We start from the raw sequence: 21,367 nt of genomic DNA, 5'->3' as shown, positions 1-21,367 counted from the left end.
ATGGTAAATGTAACAAATTTCTCTTTTTTCAAGTGATTTCTTATTATTCATCTCTGCTTTACACAATATAATGCTGTTCAATAAAGAGGTGAAGTGGTGTCAAGAGCCAATCTAGATCCCTCTGTCAAGGGTTCATCCTGTGAGCAAAGAAATGCTTGGGACGCTTCAGGCGCTTGCAAGCTGGATGTATACCTCTTTTTTTCTTTTTCAAAGCAGAAAACAACGCTGTCTCTTCTCTTAGAATGGTGGCTTTAATAAAGTTCTAGACCTATCTCTTTTAAAGCAGCCTCTCCTGCTTTCTGTACTACCATCTGCCATTAACCTGCTTCCAGCACTAAGGAAAGCTACCAAGGAGTTTGGGACTAAGCACTAAGGATGGGGTCTGAATCCATTTTCTTGATACTGTTCTGTGGGTCACGGAAGAGCATCAATCTGTGCACTGTTCACTAGGAGTGCGCCACAAAGCATACATGACAATAAACTACCTGCCCATAGCCACTGGTACCCCTGCTTGATCAGGTTTGGTATTATTTGTATTACTTTTGTCAATAAGAGCAAAGAGGGCTTACCCTTTCTAAAAGGATTAGGAAGACAAGCGTGGCAGGCAGCCCTGTGAAAAAGCCTGTTAAGCCTAGACATGCTACCAGACACCTCTAGTTTACACCCAGACGGCAGCTCTAAAGATACTACCATGAATATCAGTGGAGGACTTTACTTCTGAAGCAGTCAATGCTAATGCCACACGTCTAAAGGAAGAGGAAAAGAGATTTATTTTTTTTTTCTGAGAAACACACAAAGGCTACAGTGATGGACATGCAATAAAAATGTGCATTACAATGCTGAGAAAAAGACAATGTTTCTGCTTTCACATGCTGCTGCTGGTGGTTATTGGAGAATCTGGGATCAGCTCATTAGCATGTGACTTATACATCATTAAATAAATAACCAAAATAACAAAAACAGTTTCTTACTTAAACAAAGGAGATAAATCAAAATATTGAAAGGGGCACTTTAAGCTTCTTAGCTCTGTTCTTTTTGTCAGAGTAACTTCTAGCAGCACCTCTGAAAAATCAAGCTGAATTCTAGAGAAGACATTCACCAAATTCTAAAGACTTCTGCTTAAGAGGAGATACTTATGGGCTGTTTGCTGTTGGGATTTTTTTGTTGTTTATTTGGGTTTTTGTTAAGTATTTCCACTCCCTGCTTCTCTTCCAGGTGGACACTGAAGTCCTCCTAAATGGAGACATAAGACTAACTTTCTTCTTAAGGCATTGCTGAAAAGTGCTAGATGAAATACAGAAATAAGCTCGCTGTTATGTAGGCAACTGATCTCATGTATTACTTACACAGTAGATCAAAACAAAGGTGAGAACTACAATTGCAATTGCAAATATGAATAGCAAATAACTGAAGAACCACCTGGACAAGCACAGATGCACTATTCTCAAAGGTACAGAGCTGGCTACCAGAAGAGATGCTGGCCCATCTGAGGAATTCTGTGATACAAAACACAGAGGAAAAGATGAAGATCCCATGCCCTCATGAGGGAAATCTCAGGGCTTGGAAAGCATAAAAGTAAATCAGCTTGTCAATACAGCACACAGCTACAATAATAAGAACGAAAGACACACTATCTGCTAGTCATATTTCAAATTCGAAATTTCTCGAGCAATGCAAGCATGCGTGTTTTCTAAAGCACTATTTTTCCAACATTAAATTTGCGAATCATCTCCAACAACAAACCTGTGAAGCGTAGGCCAACACCTCCTCATGGAAACATCCCCACTTCTGATATGACTAAGCACTAATAATGTTCTTCCAAACAATCTTCCATTAGCTGGAAACAGGCCCCTGGCTAAAGCACAACAGGCACATACTGTAATAATCTCTTGATTACCTGCATACAGCCTGGAACATCTAATAAATCTGTCTATTTTTCAAGTGGAGTGGGATTGATTTCCCCAAGGTTTCTTTGTCAGTTCCGTTTTAGTGCTTAATATGAAGAGAAAATTATTAGAGAAGGTCAAATCTGACATGAAAAACTAGAAAGAGTATAAACTGATGAAGACTTTTGCTACATTTAAAATAAATGTCCACTTGTTTTTTCTTAGGCCCTATCTTTCTTCAGTCTTTATTTAACATCACGTATGCTTCATAGCTTGTAAGAAGCCCAATCACAGACTGGCAACATGCTCAAATAACCAAGAGTTTCAACATTTAAATAGCAATCAAGTAAAAAACGGGCTGTTTTTTCCTACCATTTTGTTATCAGTAAAGAGCCAAAGGTATTTACCACATGACTTCTTATTGCAGAAAATCTCTTGAAATGAGAGGTCTAAGTAAAAGTTTGAGACATATTGATAATTTTAATCCTCAATTATCTAACCAAGCCAATTTAATAAAGAGATTTTTCCATTCTATTTTCATGTCAACTTTCAATGAATGCTATACTGACTTACTGGTAAGTTTAACCACTGGTAGCAAAGAGCATAAAATTGTCTTGTGCTAATCCTCCTTGTTCCCTAATTTAACACCCAAATTTGATAGGAACTTGTACCAGATTTCTCCTCATGCTGTAGAAATGGAGATTTAAAATTCTATTTTTTTAAAAGGATACTAAAAAGTATAGACAAGAGAGAATGAATTTTTAAAAGGCAAGAAGACAGCACTAATGATGCTACAAATAGTTAAATAACAGACATAGCCAGGTCATTAAAAATGTAGATAACTACATTTAGTATGGATGAATGTAATTATGCATATTCGTTTTGGTATTCTCTACAGTGAATGTTTACCTCAAAGTTTAAAATGCCCTTTAAAATTTTAATGGGAAATCTTTCAAATCTTTTTAATATATTACTGTACAGCTAAAATGTAGAAATCTTCTTACAGTTTTAAGAAACCACATTTTTCAGATTTATCTAAAAAGCTTGGCAATATTGGCAATGTAGTATACTGTGCGTGATGCAAAGTCCTATCAATCATCAAGCTTTTAACAGAGTGTTTAGAGTTAAACTCTTCATACCAGCACCTACTTTCTTCTCAATTTCAGGATCAGATCCTGCAAAATTTTATCCTTGCAAATATTGTACAAGTTCAGTTTCGTCAATTTCTCTGGATAATCTCATGTGTGAGAATTTCTCAAGTAAGAATTTTTCATGTTTCATCTCCATTAGACAATGCTACACAAAACAAAGGAAATCAAGCCCAGAGCACTTTGACACTTGAGCCTTGAAAGGAAATAAAGAAGGAAGTGTATTTTACCTGAGTCTCCACACCTTGCTCAAGTAACCTTTTAGCCTGATTTTCCACCTCAAGCCGAGCTCTTGCAATAAAAAGCAGGTCATTTTCAATTACTTCTATTCCAGACAGGTCTATCCCTTGAGAAAGGTAATCTACAAAGCAACAAAACACAGATAAGCACAGAATAATGGAACATTTTAAACACGCTAAAACATTTAGAAGTTACAGTTATTTCCAAGAGACATTTTTCCATACAACACTTGACAATACAGTACGCCAAAGTGACGTATTATACAATAAAAAACTCAAAATCAAAAGATTGTTATTCAAGAAAATCTGGCTATTGAATACATTGAATTCACTGGACTGCACTTCTCTAGACCCAAACGCTGCCAAAGGGGTGCACAGTGTGAGTTTTAGTAACCCCAGAATCTCAGTCACAGGGCAGGAAGGGGCAAGAAGTCGTCTCCTTGTCCCAAAGGACTGACCAGACAATTAAACTTCTCTAACCTCTAATCTTCGAATAAGCAAAATTTACTCCAAGATCTGAAATACCAGGTGTATTACGCATTAACAGATTTACATTATACTCCATATATTTAAACTGCACTTCTAAACATTTGGGATCAAACACAGAAAAATGGCAAGAAAACAAAACAATGTTTTTTTCATTTTTGACCACAGAAACATCACAAAATTTATTATAATCAGGGAAACCACCATCAGAAGGGTATCTACAGATTACTGGGCTGGACTGGAGACTGCAGCAAGAAAAGCTAGTCAAACTCAAACTTTTGCCACTAGCTACAAAGATTTGGCCAAATCACTTCATCTTTCACTAATAGCCACCTAGCAATAAGAGCAGTCCAGCACATAGAAAACCCAACATTTCATCTCCCTTTATCAAAGGAGATGTGAATATGTGTCATCCTTTCTCCCAGACAAAATTAGTTTCTTTTAAAGGGGCCAACGCTATAAAGCTTACTCTTTGGATTATTTAGGCTTTTCACATGAGACAATTTTAGATTTAAAACACAACCCAGGGAGTAAAAATGAGGTTTTCGCCCTCCCTGAGGTCCCTGACATCTAAGTTCTCTCCTGTTGGCTCTTTGCCCAATCTTGATCTCCTAACCTGACCTGTTAGTGAAATAAGGGCTGGAGGATGCCTCTTACCAGACATCTTCAGTTTGTTAGTTAACACTCACTTGGAATGCAAGAACAGTATATTCAGCTTCCTACAGCTTACATTTGGCTAGAACTCAAATAATTCAAATATTATGCAATTACACCCATAACTATGGCTCATTTTTGCAAATCAAACCAACTAAGGCCACTGCTCTGAAATCCATATTCCTGGAATTTGAAAGCACAACCTGAGAATATCTAATGCTTTAGGCTCTTCCAAGAACAGATACACCTCTCCACTTAAAACTCTGAATTACAACATAAATTAGGTGGGAACTGGACGATGAAATTTTTAAAACGAACACTTCTGAACATGTCTGGGTGCCTTAGATTAGATCCACAGAGAAATGAAAAGGCAGCCTAGGAAGGTACCCAGTGAACCCGAGGAACATTCAAAGTTAAAATATTCTTTTTTTCCACTCCTTTTTTATCTTTCTAGATTTAAGTCTTCCCAATTCCCCATCTCAATGTAGCCTAGACCTTTACACTACTGCTTATCTCCAAGATAACACAGGACCACTCACTTACACATTTTTCAGGATTCTGTGCAATCAGGCAGGTCTTCCACTGCTGCTTTTGAAACAACCAATAAAACTAACAAAATAATGACCAGGGCATTTCACCTGGTGTCAGACGCTTCCTCCATCAGACAACATTCCACTATTTCTATTTATAAATAGCACACTACAAGTTCCTAATGAAGTTATCTTCCTTTTACGTCCTCCCAGTAAGTTCATTAAGGCACGGACTTAAATTCCAACTAAGCTAACTGAACTTCTAAATCTTTGACAAATAACCTTTCACTTCAGCAGCCTAGTATTTTTGTTTATTCACAAAAAAAATAATCTAAGCCTCAGATTAATTTAGCAACCACATGTTCACAACTGAAAACAATATTCCAAGTGAGTCACTTCACAGCTATGCAGAGATCATCATCCCTGTACCTGCCTACAAAAAACACCACATAAGAAAACGAAACAAAAAGTTCGGATAAGTACTACATAAAACTTCGTCAGGCATAAAGGAAATCAGATCTCTTAACAGTACAGTATGTCTAATAGGTTTTAGTCTACTAAGAACAGGCCTGCAAATGCTTTTGTCTATATGTGTTTGTTTAAAAACGGATCAGAGAGCAGGACAGCATGTCCCCCTATTGCAGACACGCTGAAAAAGCTGCTTTTCACAGTATCACAGTATGTTTGGGATTGGAAGGGACCTCAAAAGATCATCTAGTCCAATCCCCCTGCTGGAGCAGGAACGCCTAGGTGAGGTCGCACAGGAACATGTCCAGGCGGGTTTTGAATGTCTCCAGAGAAGGAGACTCCACAACCTCCCTGGGCAGCCTGTTCCAGTGCTCTGTCACCCTTACTGAGAAGAAGTTTTTTCTCAAATTTAAGCAGAACCTCTTGTGTTCCAGCTTGATCCCATTACCCCTTGTCCTATCATTGTTTGCCACCGAGAAGAGCCTGGCTCCATCCTCATGGCACTCACCCTTTATATATTTATAAACATTAATGAGGTCCCCCCTTAGTCTCCTCTTCTCCAAACTAAAGAGCCCCAGCTCCCTCAGCCTTTCTTCATAAGGGAGATGTTCCACTCCCTTAATCATCTTCGTTGCCCTACGCTGGACCCTCTCCAGCAGTTCCCTGTCCTTCTGGAACTGAGGGGCCAGAACTGGACACAATATTCCAGGTGTGGTCTCACCAGGGCGGAGTAGAGGGGAAGGAGGACCTCTCTGACCTACTAACCACCCCCCTTCTAATACACCCCAGGATGCCACTGGCCTTCCTGGCCACAAGGGCACAGTGCTGGCTCATGGTCATCCTGTTGTCCACCAGGACCCCCAGGTCCCTTTCCCCTACACTGCTCTCTAATATGTAATTTCCCAACCTATACTGGAACCTGGGGTTGTTCCTGCCCAGATGCAGGACTCTACACTTTCCCTTGTTAAATTTCATTAGGTTATTCCCCGCCCAACTCTCCAGCCTGTCCAGGTCTCTGGATGGCAGCACAGCCTTCTGGCGTGTCAGCCACCCCTCCCAGCTTAGTGTCATCAGCAAACTTGCTGATAGTACACTCTATTCCCTCGTCTAAATCGTTAATGAATATATTGAATAATACTGGCCCCAGTACTGACCCCTGAGGCGCTCCACTAGATACTGGCCTCCAACTAGACTCCGCACCATTGACTACCACTCTCTGGCTTCTCTCCTTAAGCCAGTTTGCAACCCACCTCACTACTCTATTGTCTAGACCACACCTCCTCAACTTAGCTGTGAGGATGCTGTGGGAGACTGTGTCAAAGGCTTTACTGAAGTCAAGGTAGACCACATCCACCACTCTGCCATCATCCTTCCACCTTGTTACATTCTCATAAAAGGCTATGAGGTTGGTCAAGCATGACTTACCCTTGCTAAAGCCATGCTGACTGCCCCTAATAACCCTCTTATCCTTGATATGCCTTGAGGTGGCACCAAGGATTAGCTGTTCCATTACTTTCCCAGGGACAGAGGTGAGGCTGACTGGTCTATAATTACCCGGGTCCTCCTTCTTGCCCTTTTTGAAGACTGGAGTGACATTTGCTTTCCTCCAATCCTCGGGCACCTCTCCCGTTTCCCAAGACTTGGCAAAGATGATGGAGAGCGGTCCAGCAATGACTTCAGCCAGCTCCCTCAGCACCTGCGGATGCATCCCATCTGGACCCATGGATTTATGGATGTCCAGACTATTTAATTGCTCCCTAACCCAGTCCTCATCGACTAAAGCAAACTCCTCCATTGACCTGGCTTCATCCGGGGTCTCAGGGGTACACGGCTCCCCAGGACAGCCTCCGGCAGAGTAGACAGAGACAAAGAAGGCATTCAGTAATTCTGCCTTCTCTGTATCTTCTGCCACCAGGGCACCCACCCCGTTCATCAGTGGGCCTACATTGCCTCTGGTATTAGTTTTATCTGCTATGTATTTGTAAAAGTTCTTTTTGCTGTCCTTGACCCCTCTCGCCAGCTGTAATTCTAAGGAGGCCTTGGCTATCCTAGCTGCCTTCCTACATCCTCTAACAGCAGCCTTATATTCTTCCCAAGTGGCCAGCCCCTGCTTCCATGACCTGTAAGCTCTCCTCTTCTGCTTGAGCATACCCAACAGATCCCTATTCAACCACGCAGGCCTCCTGGCTCCCTTTTGCCAGGGGCTGCAGCGGCCCCACTTACCCATCACCTCCCTGCACCTTTTTGCTGTGATCCAGCTGCATGTCTACAGGGGGCCTTGCATAGGAACTGATTAAAGCTAATATTAAACTCTCACCAGCTTCAATGAGCAAGTATCTTGAATGTGAAGACAAGTTTTCTGACCCCTTCCTCTCAGCTGTACAGGAAAAAAAAAGCGCAAAGAACTACTCACAGAATAAGTCTACTGCCACAATAAATGCTGAAGTAGTTTCTTGGCAACATGTGGTTTAAAAACTTGCAAATATAACCAAAGACCTACATACTCCACAAATACAAGATCTGCTATGGGGTTCATTTATATCATTAAATCATATTCCACAACCGCAGGCTGCTTAAACAAAATAAAATTAAAATATGGTTCTGATCTCCTAAACACACAGAAAAAATTGTGGAAGAGAACTAAAAAGAGACTGCTTCTCTCTGCTGTACCTTATCTCAAAATCGAAATTAAGCCATTTTAAGTGCTAAAAATCTAATCCTTCTGATGGTTTTAAGAAAGGAACAGAAAGGCCACGCTGCTTCAGCTTATCCAAATACCTCCATCTGCGCCTCAGACTGGCAACCACCTCCTGCTAAACTGCCAAAATGTGCAGCTTCCTTCCAAGTTTCCTGCAATCCTAGCAAAATACTTTGAGACAATGCGTTTCAGCAGGACTTCCAAACAGAGGGCCTTTCTGTGGGTCCAGTGGCTAGACATGCTGCTACGGATGCTCTGAGTTGCTATTCTAACCTGTAGGGAAGCCCCAGCAATCGTATTGTACTGTAGTGAAAGCAAAAGCAGTTTTCCTAAGAACAGCAGGTCTACAGCAGAAACACCTGCAAGTGTTTTCCTGCCATTCCTATGTGAGAGCAGAAGCTGCAACACAGGCAGGAAATGTGCCTTTGGATAGTTTTTGTCACCTAAACAGACAACATAATGTTAGAAATTTCTGCAGTTGCGTATTCTCAGGGGCGATGCTGCCACCGCGGACAGCACGACGAAACCAGCAGAAGGGCAGCTGACACCAGGGCGGTCAGATCATGGCCAGAGCCACGGTGCGTCGCAAATATTGCAGAGGAACTTGCACATTCCAAACGGCCAATTTTAGCTAGTAAAGAAACCGCGCCACACGAAATACAACAATTGTACTACCAGTTATTAACCCAGGGACCAGCAAATGTAGGATTTTGCCTCAGGCTCTTGTGCAATCATTATTCTGTTTCTTGCTGTGCACAGTCAGTCGATAAGACCATAGTCACGATCAGAGGTGAGGGTGACACGGGCCATAAGCTACTCATGTCTTCTCAGGAATTAAGCAGACACAGTAGTCCATCTCCCAGTTAGCACAGACTCTGGGGACTGGGGCCCAGTTTAAAACTTGCCAGTTTTCCTTCTGCTTTAACCTTACTACGCTAACCATAAGAGATTTAGTGAGTATAGTATTTATAACTGCCAGCTCTACCTGAGCAGATTTCAAAAGCACAAATATAACATTTTATTAACTTTGAGAAGACTTGTGCTTTAAATTAATTAGGACCTAAATATCCTGTACCACCACATGGCAGGGCTGGATGCAGCCAGGACGGGCATCACCCTCACCAGCACGGGACACGGGTCAGTTCTGCTCAGTGGAACCCAGGAGGAAATTAGTGGAAGGAGACAGAGTCCTACAGCCATCCCTCCACCTCCCGTCCCTCTGATAATTCTACCTCTTTATATAGGTTCATAAACATAAAGGACAATCCGTAACTCTCCCGTAAGGTGTTGGTATTGCTTCCCTTCTAACTATCACACCTTATTAAGTTTGGAAAGCACAGCTGGAAATGACTTTTTAAGGACTTCAAATACAGACTGCCTGCTGAATCCTCTTCCCGAACAAAAATACTATATGTCAAGGCAGAATAGAGTGAGCCCCAGGAATCAGTGACATTTATAATCTACCTCAGCCTAACAAAGAGTGCGAACTTTATATTTCTTAAACAAAAAAATATTTTGGTCATTAAAATTCCAAATTTTCTTGATTTACTAAACCTGAACAGCTCTTCTAAACCACTGGCTGAGATGCTACTTAAAAATGCAGTTTTTAAACCAACATTTCCCAGATAGTTAAGTAAAAGAAGTTTACTAGACAAGAGATAAATCCAATATGCATGTGGTACATTAGACAGATAAATAATACTCTGAGCAAAACAATTAGTATTTCTTAATCACAGTATCACAGTATGTTTGGGATTGGAAGGGACCTCAAAAGATCATCCAGTCCAATCCCCCTGCTGGAGCAGGAACGCCTAGGTGAGGTCGCACAGGAACATGTCCAGGCGGGTTTTGAATGTCTCCAGAGAAGGAGACTCCACAACCTCCCTGGGCAGCCTGTTCCAGTGCTTTGTCACCCTCACTGAGAAGAAGCTGCTTCTCAAATTTAAGCGGAACCTCTTGTGTTCCAGCTTGATCCCATTACCCCTTGTCCTGTCATTGTTTGCCACCGAGAAGAGCCTGGCTCCATCCTCATGGCACTCACCCTTTATATATTTATAAACATTAATATAAGTGGCTCAACAATGTAGAATCTTTCTACTACATTATTTCATTTTTTGACCTCAAATATTGCTCTATAACAATATATAATGAAGACAGGACAAAATCTGAATAGAAACTTTCTGTAGGTACTAAAACATGTTTTGGAAAAAAGATAACTATGAAGTTAGCATTCCTGTGAACTTTTAAAAAGCTGTATTATGCTCTTTATTTAGGCTGAGTTGATTTTGAGCTTCTGCTAGAAACTAGGGAAGCAACGGAAGTCTACTGAGGACAATCAGGTGCACCAACAAAGAGGAAACCAGGACAGTCAGTAATAAACCAGCGTGATTAGACTGCGTCACTCAAGAGGCTACTTGAGCCAAAAGATAAACCCTTCTGTGCTCTGAGAAGTAACTTCAGTGACACTAATAAAGAAGAGGAACGAAGGAAATCAGAAGAGTTAAAGTGCATTCCCCAGGGGCAAGCACCTCAGATCAGCACCACCCCCCCAAATGCATAAGTAGCAAGAATCCAATGACAAATGAAAAGGTGTTTCATTTGGGGGAGGGGATTAAATGAAATTAAGCCAAACCTGAAATTCTAAATTAAAAGATAAAAACATAAAATCGTAGGTTTTTGTTTGCCAGCTTGATGAAGGTTTGTGGCTTTTTTCTTTTGCATGGGTCATTTGTTTTATTTTGCTTCTGCAGTCTTAGTTACAGAAAAACGTTGGTGATATCTGTACTCTACGGCTGTTCTTTTTCCATAATGAAGAAAAATTACAATTTTGGAAGAAACTAATAAATTAAATTCTAAAAAGTCAACAGGTCCAAATGTTACTCAAGAATTCTGCTGAGATTTAAGTATGCAGAAGATGAGAGGCTACCAAAACATGATTAAGAAATACTGTAGAAGATTGCTAGAGCGCAAACGTTACAATGCACGCAGCACAGCATTTGTACTGAAAATTTCTCTAGAGGTAATTTAAGCATCAGAACAAATGGGTTGAAAGTGCCCATTAAAAATAGCATATTAAAAATAAAGAATGTCAAGATGGAGTAAAACCGCAATGTCATTATTACTTTTAGCTGATCTGAGCACAGGCTGCCCTGAACAGAACGCTCTCTGGTTTCCAGCTCTGTGCCCCCAACCTGCTGCCCCATTCTTTCACTCCACCCCAGCCTCCAAGTTCCAGCACTCGTAAGAGTTTTTCTGTCGAGTTAGTTCTCACGTCAAGACGTTCTCTCCTCTGACTCAGGGTGCAGACGGACGAGCACAGGGAGAGGGCAGGAACCCACGTGCAGGACACAACTTCCCCTCTCGGCGGAGGCTCACCGGTGCATTGGTGGAAGATGCTCATGAATCTGCTATTCGCAATATTTATTTCTGTTACACAAAATTAGAAGGGACTAGACAGATATTGTAAAACCACATAAAATCTTTCCTACGAGGGAGAAGCATTCAGTAATAACAATCAATTTCAGTTTTGAAAGGGGTTATTAAACCCTCAGTCTTTGGTCCTCCAGCAGTGCCTAGATACAAGCACAGAACAAAGTGAGTGGATTGATTTGTTAGAACTGCTGAGGACCTATTTGAATTTTTTTTCCATCTGCTTCTAAGGAACCTCAAAGTAATTTACTAATTCAAATGGGCCACAAATCTAATCTAGCATGGAAACTTCCACAGTCCTAATGGGAACGTTAGTTATGGCACTAGCTACTGAAAAGGAAGGAGATCCTGTTTGCCCCAACACCACCGGATGCTGATGCGCCTGAATATGTCAATTTGTTTACTTTTATCAATGCAGGTAATATGAAATGAAAACCAGTCTTAGAAAAGAGCCTGAGATTCCAATACCTCAGCAGAAACCCAATGCTCACCCTTCAGTGAAAGCAACCTAACATCTGATATTACATCTTTTTTCTTTAAGTGGAATAGGCAAACACCCTGAACTTAAAGAACAATAGACTGGTTCTTAGAGTCACTCAAATTTTTCTTGCAATTGATGCACAAAGCAGAGGGAGAACGGCAAGAGCAGACACATTTGTAGGCCTTTAGACTGGAAGCTACTGGCTCCAAAAAGAACCTTTCTCCATGCTGTTCTTTAATCAGACTAATTCTCCGCATAGGCTGAAATCACTGCCCCACAGTCTGCATCAGTCACCAAAAGCACTTGCTGAAGAAAGGATTATATTAAGCCTTTAAATCAAGTGAAAGAGATTCTACTACAGTTACTATGAAACAATATCTTACAGCCATCTTATGCAACATGAGTTCTTCAGTAAAATATGCTTGTTCCTATAAAAACTGCATAGATTATGGTGCCTTTTAAAGTGTTCAAAATAAGAATGTCATTGCTCTATACCACGTGCTGTATGCAATATGCAATACATTTTAGATATGCTGTACAAAGTGATTAATTTTTAAAATTTTAAATGATAAATTTTTAAAATTTTCTGCCGATATCAAGAATTCTTTCACAAAGAGGAATAAATTTTTATTTTGCTAAGATACCAGTTACTTACAAAACTCCTGCAACCTTTCCTTCCTTTTTCTACAGGACAAGATTCCTTCCAACTTTTCTTTTGCTCAGTGAAACAAATGAGAATAAAATCTCCTTCACTAAAACACCATTAAGTTCCTATGAAAACTGATCTTTATTTAGCAAATTGCTACAATCTTAAAAACGAACTGCTTGTATGCATAATATATAAGGTTTCATTTTTCAGCTGTTTGAGCAACATTAATTGAGGTGCAACTGTCCCGCTGGAGCCAGGAGCCGAGTGGGGCCCATGGCACTGTATTTCAGTTTGCTGGCTCGGACAGCGTGTTAACGTGCTCCTGCTGCCTGAGTCCAGAAAAGGAAATAGGATGTGTTACACAACCAGGTATATAATAGCTTCTTATAGATGTCCCTAGTGAAGTGGGACATTAAAAATAAAAACAAAGCAAAACACTTCTCAGGTTTTTATACCAATCACATGCCAAGACTGGTTTAGTTTTAGAAAAATGAGGTCAACAGTACCAAAACCAAACCGGTGGATAGCACATGATTCGAAGAAAGCAAAACTTGAACCACTCATTTAAATACAGACAATTATCTTGTACTGTAAAGCAGATCTATCATCTACATTGTACTATCACAGAATCACGGAATGGTTTGAGTCAGAAGGGGCCTTTAAAGATCATCTAGTCCAATAGGCAGGGGCATCTTTCACTGTATCACGTTGCTCAAATGCCTGTCCAACCTGACCTTAAACACTTCCAATGACGAGGCATTATCTTATCTGATTAAAGCTTTACTGCAGAAGAAAATTGAGAATTCAACACTCTAATTTTAGAGATCACATAGGTATGAAAGAATTGAACTTTTTCTAGCATGTTAAAACAAAGGGGAAAATTTTAGGCCTACAGGCAGGTTGGAATAAGAAGGAATGAGTTGTCATCCTGCACTTGGGTTCAGCTGTATTTCCTCCAAATTACTACAGCTGAGTTTTTTAAGGAATATGGTTTGTGGTAAAACATTTAATAGTGCTTTAATTATCATCTATGATCAATCCTATCTACAGAAGAAACTTGCTGTTTCTCTCCAGACTGCATGCATAAAACTCAAAAAACACACCCAAAGTTGATATGAATACTGGAGGAGTAGTGAGGAAGACTGACTAGCTATTTTTAATATTATATTAAAGCTGCATTTAAGTTGTCTTGACGGAAGAGTTAATTCCTACTGCTCTCTGGGCTGGAAATCAGATGCCAGGCAGGATCTGGAATTGATGGAAATGAGTTTGATATCTATTTTTATCATCATCACTGACTTAACAATGAGCACCATATTTTAGAGACATTCCTGTGAAAATGCCATGATTCAGAAAATAGCTTGACACGCCAAGACAAACACTACTTAGGTCTAATCACAAGTTATACCACACGACTCCCACATTCACTTAGGCCTAAAGCAGGAGTTGTTGAACTCCTTTAAGGTTCCCCCACCCACACACCATTAGATCTCCCCCAGGCCTCCCCCTCACCCTTGAGCACAGACTCACAACCTCACTTAACCAAGACCCACTAAAGCTGCTCTTTGCTGTTTTCCCCACTGTCTCCTCAGCTGCCTGGCCTGACAGGCTCAAAGGGGAGCTGATATTGTTTAATATCACTGTTAACAACCTGGGTGATGGGACAAAATTAACCCTCTGTCAGCTTGCGGGTGACAGCAATTTGGGGGAGGTGCTCAGTACGCGGGAGGGCAGGGCTGCCACGCTGAAGAACCTCAGTGACCTTGAGAAACGGACAGACAGAAACATCATAAAGTTCAACAAAAGCAAATTAAGGCCTGTTCACCCGGCATGGCACGACCCTGTGCACCCCAGCAGCTCGGGTGCTCCTTCGCTGGAGAGCAGCTTTGCAGAAACTGAGCCAGTTGAACGGAAACCAGAAGTATGTACTTGTGGCAGAGGCATCCTACCATCTACTGGACCAGGTGTAGCAAGGGTATAGACAGCAGGTTGAGAGAAGTGATTATTATTATTTGGCACTTGTAAGGACACTGTACTCCATACCACCCAGTACAAGAAAGACACTGACAAACTGGATTGAGTCCAACAGGGAACCACCAAGACAGGGGATTGAAGCCCATGAGTAAGAGGAGAGGCTGAAATAACCAAGTCTGTTAACGTAGAAGAGAGACGATTAAGAAGAAATCTAACTGCTGCCTTCTGCTACCTAACAGGTGCTCAGGAGAAAACAGAGCCAGATCTTTCTCAGAGGTGCACATGGGCAGGACAGGAGGCCAGACACACAAACTACAGCACAGGAAATTCTGATTAGACTTCTGGGGAGAATACCATATTTATGGTGCCATACACCTTACCCATGGAGGATGTTTACCTGTCCCTTCCAATCCCTAACATGCTGTGATTCTGTGAGTGCACACATTAGTTTTGAATATAATTTAAATTGGCAAAGTGTGAAACATTAAGATCTAGAACTCTAAAAATCAGCCTGAGCTTAAGCTTCCCTCAAATTAAGCTGATTTGAGAAAGTTCCTTAAGACCTCTCAAAACATTTTTAGTAACTAAAACTGCATTTTTCCTAAATTCTCTGTGATAACAGACTCCCAAAGAACTGTAACATTCATATCATTCCTCGTCTGCATTTGGATGAATCTGAAACACACTCCATCCTAAATATCCCATTTGAGCTATGGCCTAGAAATCAGAAAACATTCAAAAGAAAATTTCTTACATTGATACCTATAAATTACAAGTACAGCAGGTCCATAACATGGAGCAAAAGTTACAATCACGAAAACAAAACCAATATCTATATCATTCATAAAGGCTACATTTAATTCTTATAATTAAGATTGCCCATTAAAAATAAACAGAAAATAAAAAACACTCTACCATAATAAAGTCATTGAAGTTTAATTTAGACACTGCACAGATAAGGAACTGCTCTTCAGATGTACATGGACTTTCAAAATAATATTTATTGTGCCAATAAAGCAATAATACCTTCACAAATCAATACCCCTCGTGGGCTTTTTTTGGAGCTAAGTAAAAATAAAAGAACGTTGCAGTAAAAATCTAGTTGTCCTATTTCTGTTTTGAACAGACTTCATAGCATCACAGATGCGAAGCAATGTGCACAGCATATGTGAAAAAGACAGAAACAGAAAGGAGGACAGAAAGGTATAATATGGAACAGAAGAGAGATGAAGGTCAGGTAGGGGATTACGGATGAAACGAACTTACGGGTTGAAAGCTATAAGAATGATAGCATGCTCAAATATAAGATACAGAAAAATATGAAGGGATGTAACTTGTGAAAGAATAAAAATACAAGTCAGTTCATACAGTTTGGTCTTATCAATCTATAAGAGTAATTTAATGCCACCATCTGCATTCCACCTGGGCAGTTTCCTCCCACCCCCACCCAAGCCCGCAGCACGGCACCGCCTGCTCATTACCGATGCCAACCACGTTTCTGCTCAAATTGCAGTAGAGAGTCCAAAACTGGGAAACAAAGGGGTGAATAAAGCTTGTTTTTAATAAATTTCAAGCAGACATTCATCAGGATTTTTGCTGTCAGGAAAATATTTCTTAAGACCTCAACAGGTGAACAACAAGCAGTCCTCCTTGAAATGGAGCATCAGATCAGTATCAAAATGAAGCAGGATGAAAAGAAATGTACTCTCATACCTGCAAGAGATAATTGCATTGAAAATATATTGCAACTGCATCATAAACCCATGTAAAGGAATTATGCCTTTCCAACTATATTACTGGAGCGGCTGAGGAAATCCCTCTCTTTCCTGAACAAACACAAGGACTCATCTAAACAAAGGTATATGACTTCAGCTCTATCTTATTTACCTAAGTTTGCATCACAATTAAAGCCATGAGAGCAAGCATAATATGAGTAGATGGATGTAAAAGATAACCTACATTTACATGTTGGCCTGAAAATACCAGTATTTTTGGCAGCTTTAGTATTATGAACATGCTATCATTCAATAGCTAGGTAGAATCTCCCAATATAGAACATTATGTAAAGGTACAATGATTCAGTTTCCATCAGTACCATGCCATGTTGCAACAGAGCCATGCAATGATAAAAGAAAATGAGGGAAATGCATGATGTGTTTCAAAAAATCTTAGTCAAAAAGAACTGATTTCCAACATCCCACTGGCTGCTGAGATGGCAAAGATAGCTGAGTCCTCGCTGAATCAGTGCCCTCAAAGTGGGGCAGAAGAGATGTTAGTTCATTTGTGTGTTAATCACCTAATTCTTTAATACTTTTCCATCTAGATAAAGGTATATATGGACAGTCACAGACTTAAGGTGTACAAGTCTACAATTACCTTACTGAGTTAGTCATCAAAAGCTGCACTTCATTTTTTTCATTTTGGTGAGATATATCCTACATTTTTTTGAGTTTTTATCATACTTGTAAATGTCAGGAGGTATTTTAAGATCAGTAGTGCTACAGGGCTGCAAAATCAAATTTATAAAAAAAAAATCATGCTATTAGCCTGGCCCCTGGATAAGGAGGAATACTACTTTTCTCGTTACTACCTATATAAGCTGCAAAGATTTCTTTCATATTCCTCTCTCCTTCTGGGTCTCTCCTGCCTCTTTTCAACACCCACTGTTCACCCCTTTCATACTCACACCTTCGGGAAAACATTTCTGCAAAAGCTGAACTGCATTTTCTTTAGTATCAGCTATGTTAACTCCCTCGGTACTTTAGAATATACATCATTTGTATCTTTAATAAATGCATATTTAATTCCTCCCACCTCTACCCTGGCATACCATCAATAACTTCCTGCAATTAGCTGCAGATTTACTTGATTTTTTCATCTTTAGAGTCAACAGATGTTGCACAGGCTATAAATCACACAGGTTTTATGTACCTCAAATACATTGTGGAAGAGCAAACTGTATTGTATTATGCAGAGTGCTTCTGTAGACAACTTGAACATAACTGCAAATTTTAAAATATCATCTAATATATCTTATCTCTAACTGTACAGCCTTTTTAAAATAGAGAGATCAGCCTATGGCAGAAATCTGCCCAGTCTGCCAGAACTCTCAGCAATTCTTCTAGCAATAATAAAACTTAGCAACACTACTAAAAAGATGGGCAAGAAAATAATGTTGTTTGAAAGCCCCACTGAATGTAAGTGTTCAGATTCCAAGTATTTGCATTTAAAGTTACTTTCCACAGGTGCCTTTCTTTCAACTTCCCAATAGAAATACAAAATATCTAACCATGACACAAAGACTGACAGCAGTTACCTCTGATGATGCTTTAATACCTTCTATCTTGTACAATTTGGATAGTGAAATTGAAAAAATAAAACAGCTTTAATACTTTCCTCCCCCTCGCCCAGATTTGTTGCAATTTGGTAAAAAATAACGTAGCTACAAATAAGTAAAATACAAGTCTCGCCCTTATCACTTGCTATAAAGTTTAAGCTGTTCCTGCAGTAACAAGAACTCCAGGAAGCTGAGGGAAATGCCGCATCCCTCCCAACCCACCCTGTAGTGTCCGCTGGAGTCTCCAGACCCACCAGGTGACAAACCTGAGCCGTCGCTCACCCCCAGACACCAGCGAAAGGGCCTGTGAAGGGCAAACCCGCTCGGCTGCTCCCCAAAGAGGAGGCGACGGGACAACCCCAACTCCTGCCCCGGGTCTGCCTCCCGACAGCTGCGGCACCACAGCTGCCTCCTCAACCACCTGAAAGACTGGTATGATTTGTCTTTACTAGTCTGGGATCTCTCATGCATACTGGCCATAATTTTTTCCAAGAAAAACATATTCATATTGTTAAAATTAGGAAGTACACACATGAAGGTTGAAAATTACCATGAATTAAGATTTCACATAAAAATGGACTTGTCTTCTCAATATGATTAAACATCAATGTAAACAGAAACCATAGTTTTCTTCTGTTATTTTGAAACAGGCAAAAAGGAAGAGCTAAGTCTTCTCAAATGTGGTACTGATGACAAGTTTGAGTTCTACTATCATTAATGCCATGCAGAGACAAAATTAAGAATTAATGTCTTTGGTAGCAGAGTTCAAAATAATGAGCTAAATGCTAAAAATATCAAGAACATCTTTTTTTTGAAGACTGAATATCTAAGGAAGCAAACATGTTCAAGCAAGTCTTTCAGTTGTTAAAGACACAAATTGTTAACAGATGGGTGATAACATTTGATTTAGCAAATAATTGTTATTAAATAAATAATGCTGATATTGTCTTTGTAGAATTACATAATTATCTATGAGCCAATTATTACTACCTACATCTGTCAGCCAATTATATCTAATAATTGACACAAAAAAGTTGAACAGACAAAAAGAAATTGCTGCTTTAAGGATAAAAGATGTTTAGCAATTTAATACTTAAAAATAAAACTGAGAAAACATACAATCGTATAACTACACAATGAGTCTGTATCACAATTTTTACTACTGTTCCTCTAATTCTAAACAATATTTAGCCTGACAACAGATTTTTCTCAAGTCTCACAAAGCATAATTTGTGGAATTCACTGCTGATAGGTATGAATTGTTTCAAGATCAGGAAAGAAACAGATTCTTCTCTAAAACGAACCTTACCCTTGTTTAAATTAAACACTTCCTTTAGCGGGGAAAAAACTTAAAATAAAAATTAATTTAAAAATTCAGGGGAAAAACAATTTATCAATAGTATGCACTGAACTTTCTTATAGGAACCCAATCCTGAAGTAAAGAAATTGTTACACTGCACCACATTTTTCCAACATCCAGAAAGTGTATTTTGCCAAGAAAATAAAAAAATCAAGAAGTAAAAAAAACTATTTATCTTTAGCAGAAAATTAAGTAAAGATTATCACTGATCTTCAAAATTATCGGTATTAATAGACTTATGACCACTTATCAGTTGAATACTGGAAACCAAGCAGCAGCAGCACAGAGTCTGGACTGGAAACATGACAACATCTGCAATTCTAATATGTAAAATTGATTTCTGTCAAATATATGTTGCTGTGAGATCCCTGCAGCATAAAATCTCTAGAACCGGCTAAAACAATCGCCAGCAGATCCTAAGAGACGAGCTCCTGGACTAGCTGTAGTCTCAGCTATTGCCTTCCATGACTTGATTTGCCCTCAGCATGGCCAAGCTCATCTTCCAAGCTGGAGTACTGAGCCCTAAGCACACACAATTTGGAAAGAAGAAGCTCTACAGAGTCATAATTTATGGTTTAGCAATATTATGAGCAACGGTACTGCTACCTTTGATAATCCTGAATTTGTTTCTTTTCTGTTAACGATAAACTCACTCCTTGAACCCATGGAAATGTTTAGCAATCACTGCTTTCCATGACAACTGAAATGCACGTTGCATGGAGCAGCAACTTTATGTTGTGAACCTGCCACCCAACAGTTTAATTCAACACCTTTTAGTGCTTGTACTGGAAAAGAAAGACTGTTACATCTCTTTGCTTTTCCCACAGCATTCATGATTTTATATAACTCCATCCTATTTCCCCCTCAGTCATTTTAAACTAATTTACAGGGGGGTGGCCACTGTGGCTGACCTGTCCACCCTCACCCTACTACAGGAGCTTTGGCCATGCATTTCTGCATTGGATAATCTTGAGGGCAGCAAGTCAAGTCACAGATTTATCACATGCTATGTAACTACTTCTCTGACATGAGAATCTCAACAGAGAGTGAGGCCAGCTGGCAGGCACACTCACTAACCACAGCGGGGCCAGCGCAGCACCCAGCCCGACCCTGACCCCTCCGGGCTCCCACAGACTCGTTGTACCGTGCAAGGAATGAAGTCGCAATTCCTACCAGCTGAGGAAAACAACAAAATATTTGTGAATATCCTTTCAAATAAAACTCTTGATTCACTTAATTGATTTTATTACGTTCTTTGCCATTTTATTTGCAAACTAAGTACGTGAAAGGGTGCTCTTTTTAGAAAAAATACGCATTGCAACATGAACATTTGTAGAAATATAGGAACTCATAAGTACTTTGGGTATAGTTTAAAATTCCTTTCTGTGTGTTGGAACTTGAAAACAAACAAAAAAAAGAAGGTTAAAAAAAAAAAAAGTCAGAAACGGCCAGACAGGGAAATGTTAAAAGCTCTAAATTCGGAAGTACGTAACACAGAATAAACAGATGAAACCTGTGTGGCTCAAAATGGCCAGAAAGTAAAGAACAATAATAGCTGCTCGAGGATACCAAGTCCCCCGAACCAACTTTCAATAACGCAGCCAGAGCCACCAGTAACTGGTCAGTCTCAGTATGAAGGTCTGCCTGATTTCCCAGGGGAAGCAGCTACACTGAGTAACTACTCACCCTGCACAATGCCCTTTGGAAAAGAAAGATTTGCAATTTGGTTTTGAAGACACTGGTGTACTTACTACACATAGCACTGGATTGCTGAAATGGTGAGAAAGTGGCAAACAGGAGGGCCTTAAGGTCCAACTACTCCCGAGGCACCAGCAAGACACAGTGCTACACCGAGGCTCAGCACCGGTCAACCATTCTTGGTTCAAAGGTTTTTCAATGCTTGAGAGCCTGAAATACCGACAAGCGCCAGCTCCTGAACATCTTACATGAACACAGCTGTCCTGGTACTTGCATGGCAGCAGAGTTCTGCACCAGCGCGGCCCGGAGGCTGCGGCAGAGTGGGGAGGC

At 40.1% G+C, this 21,367-nt stretch overlaps 1 protein-coding gene across 2 annotated transcripts in view; it reads right to left on the bottom strand.

The window, feature by feature from the left end:
- The window catches only part of COG5 (component of oligomeric golgi complex 5), a 189,039-nt gene that overhangs the window by 104,925 nt on the left and 62,747 nt on the right, over positions 1-21,367 (bottom strand). For both annotated transcript variants that reach the window (XM_065049026.1, XM_005498123.3), the window contains exon 7: positions 3,265-3,395. In XM_065049026.1, the coding sequence (XP_064905098.1) occupies positions 3,265-3,395 (131 nt within the window). The remainder of the gene's footprint in view (positions 1-3,264; positions 3,396-21,367) is intronic.

Source organism: Columba livia, chromosome 1 (assembly GCF_036013475.1).
Source record: "Columba livia isolate bColLiv1 breed racing homer chromosome 1, bColLiv1.pat.W.v2, whole genome shotgun sequence".
NCBI lineage: Eukaryota > Metazoa > Chordata > Aves > Columbiformes > Columbidae > Columba > Columba livia.
The sequence above is the reverse complement of the archived record's forward strand: the minus strand, read 5'-3'. Positions and strand labels throughout refer to the sequence as shown.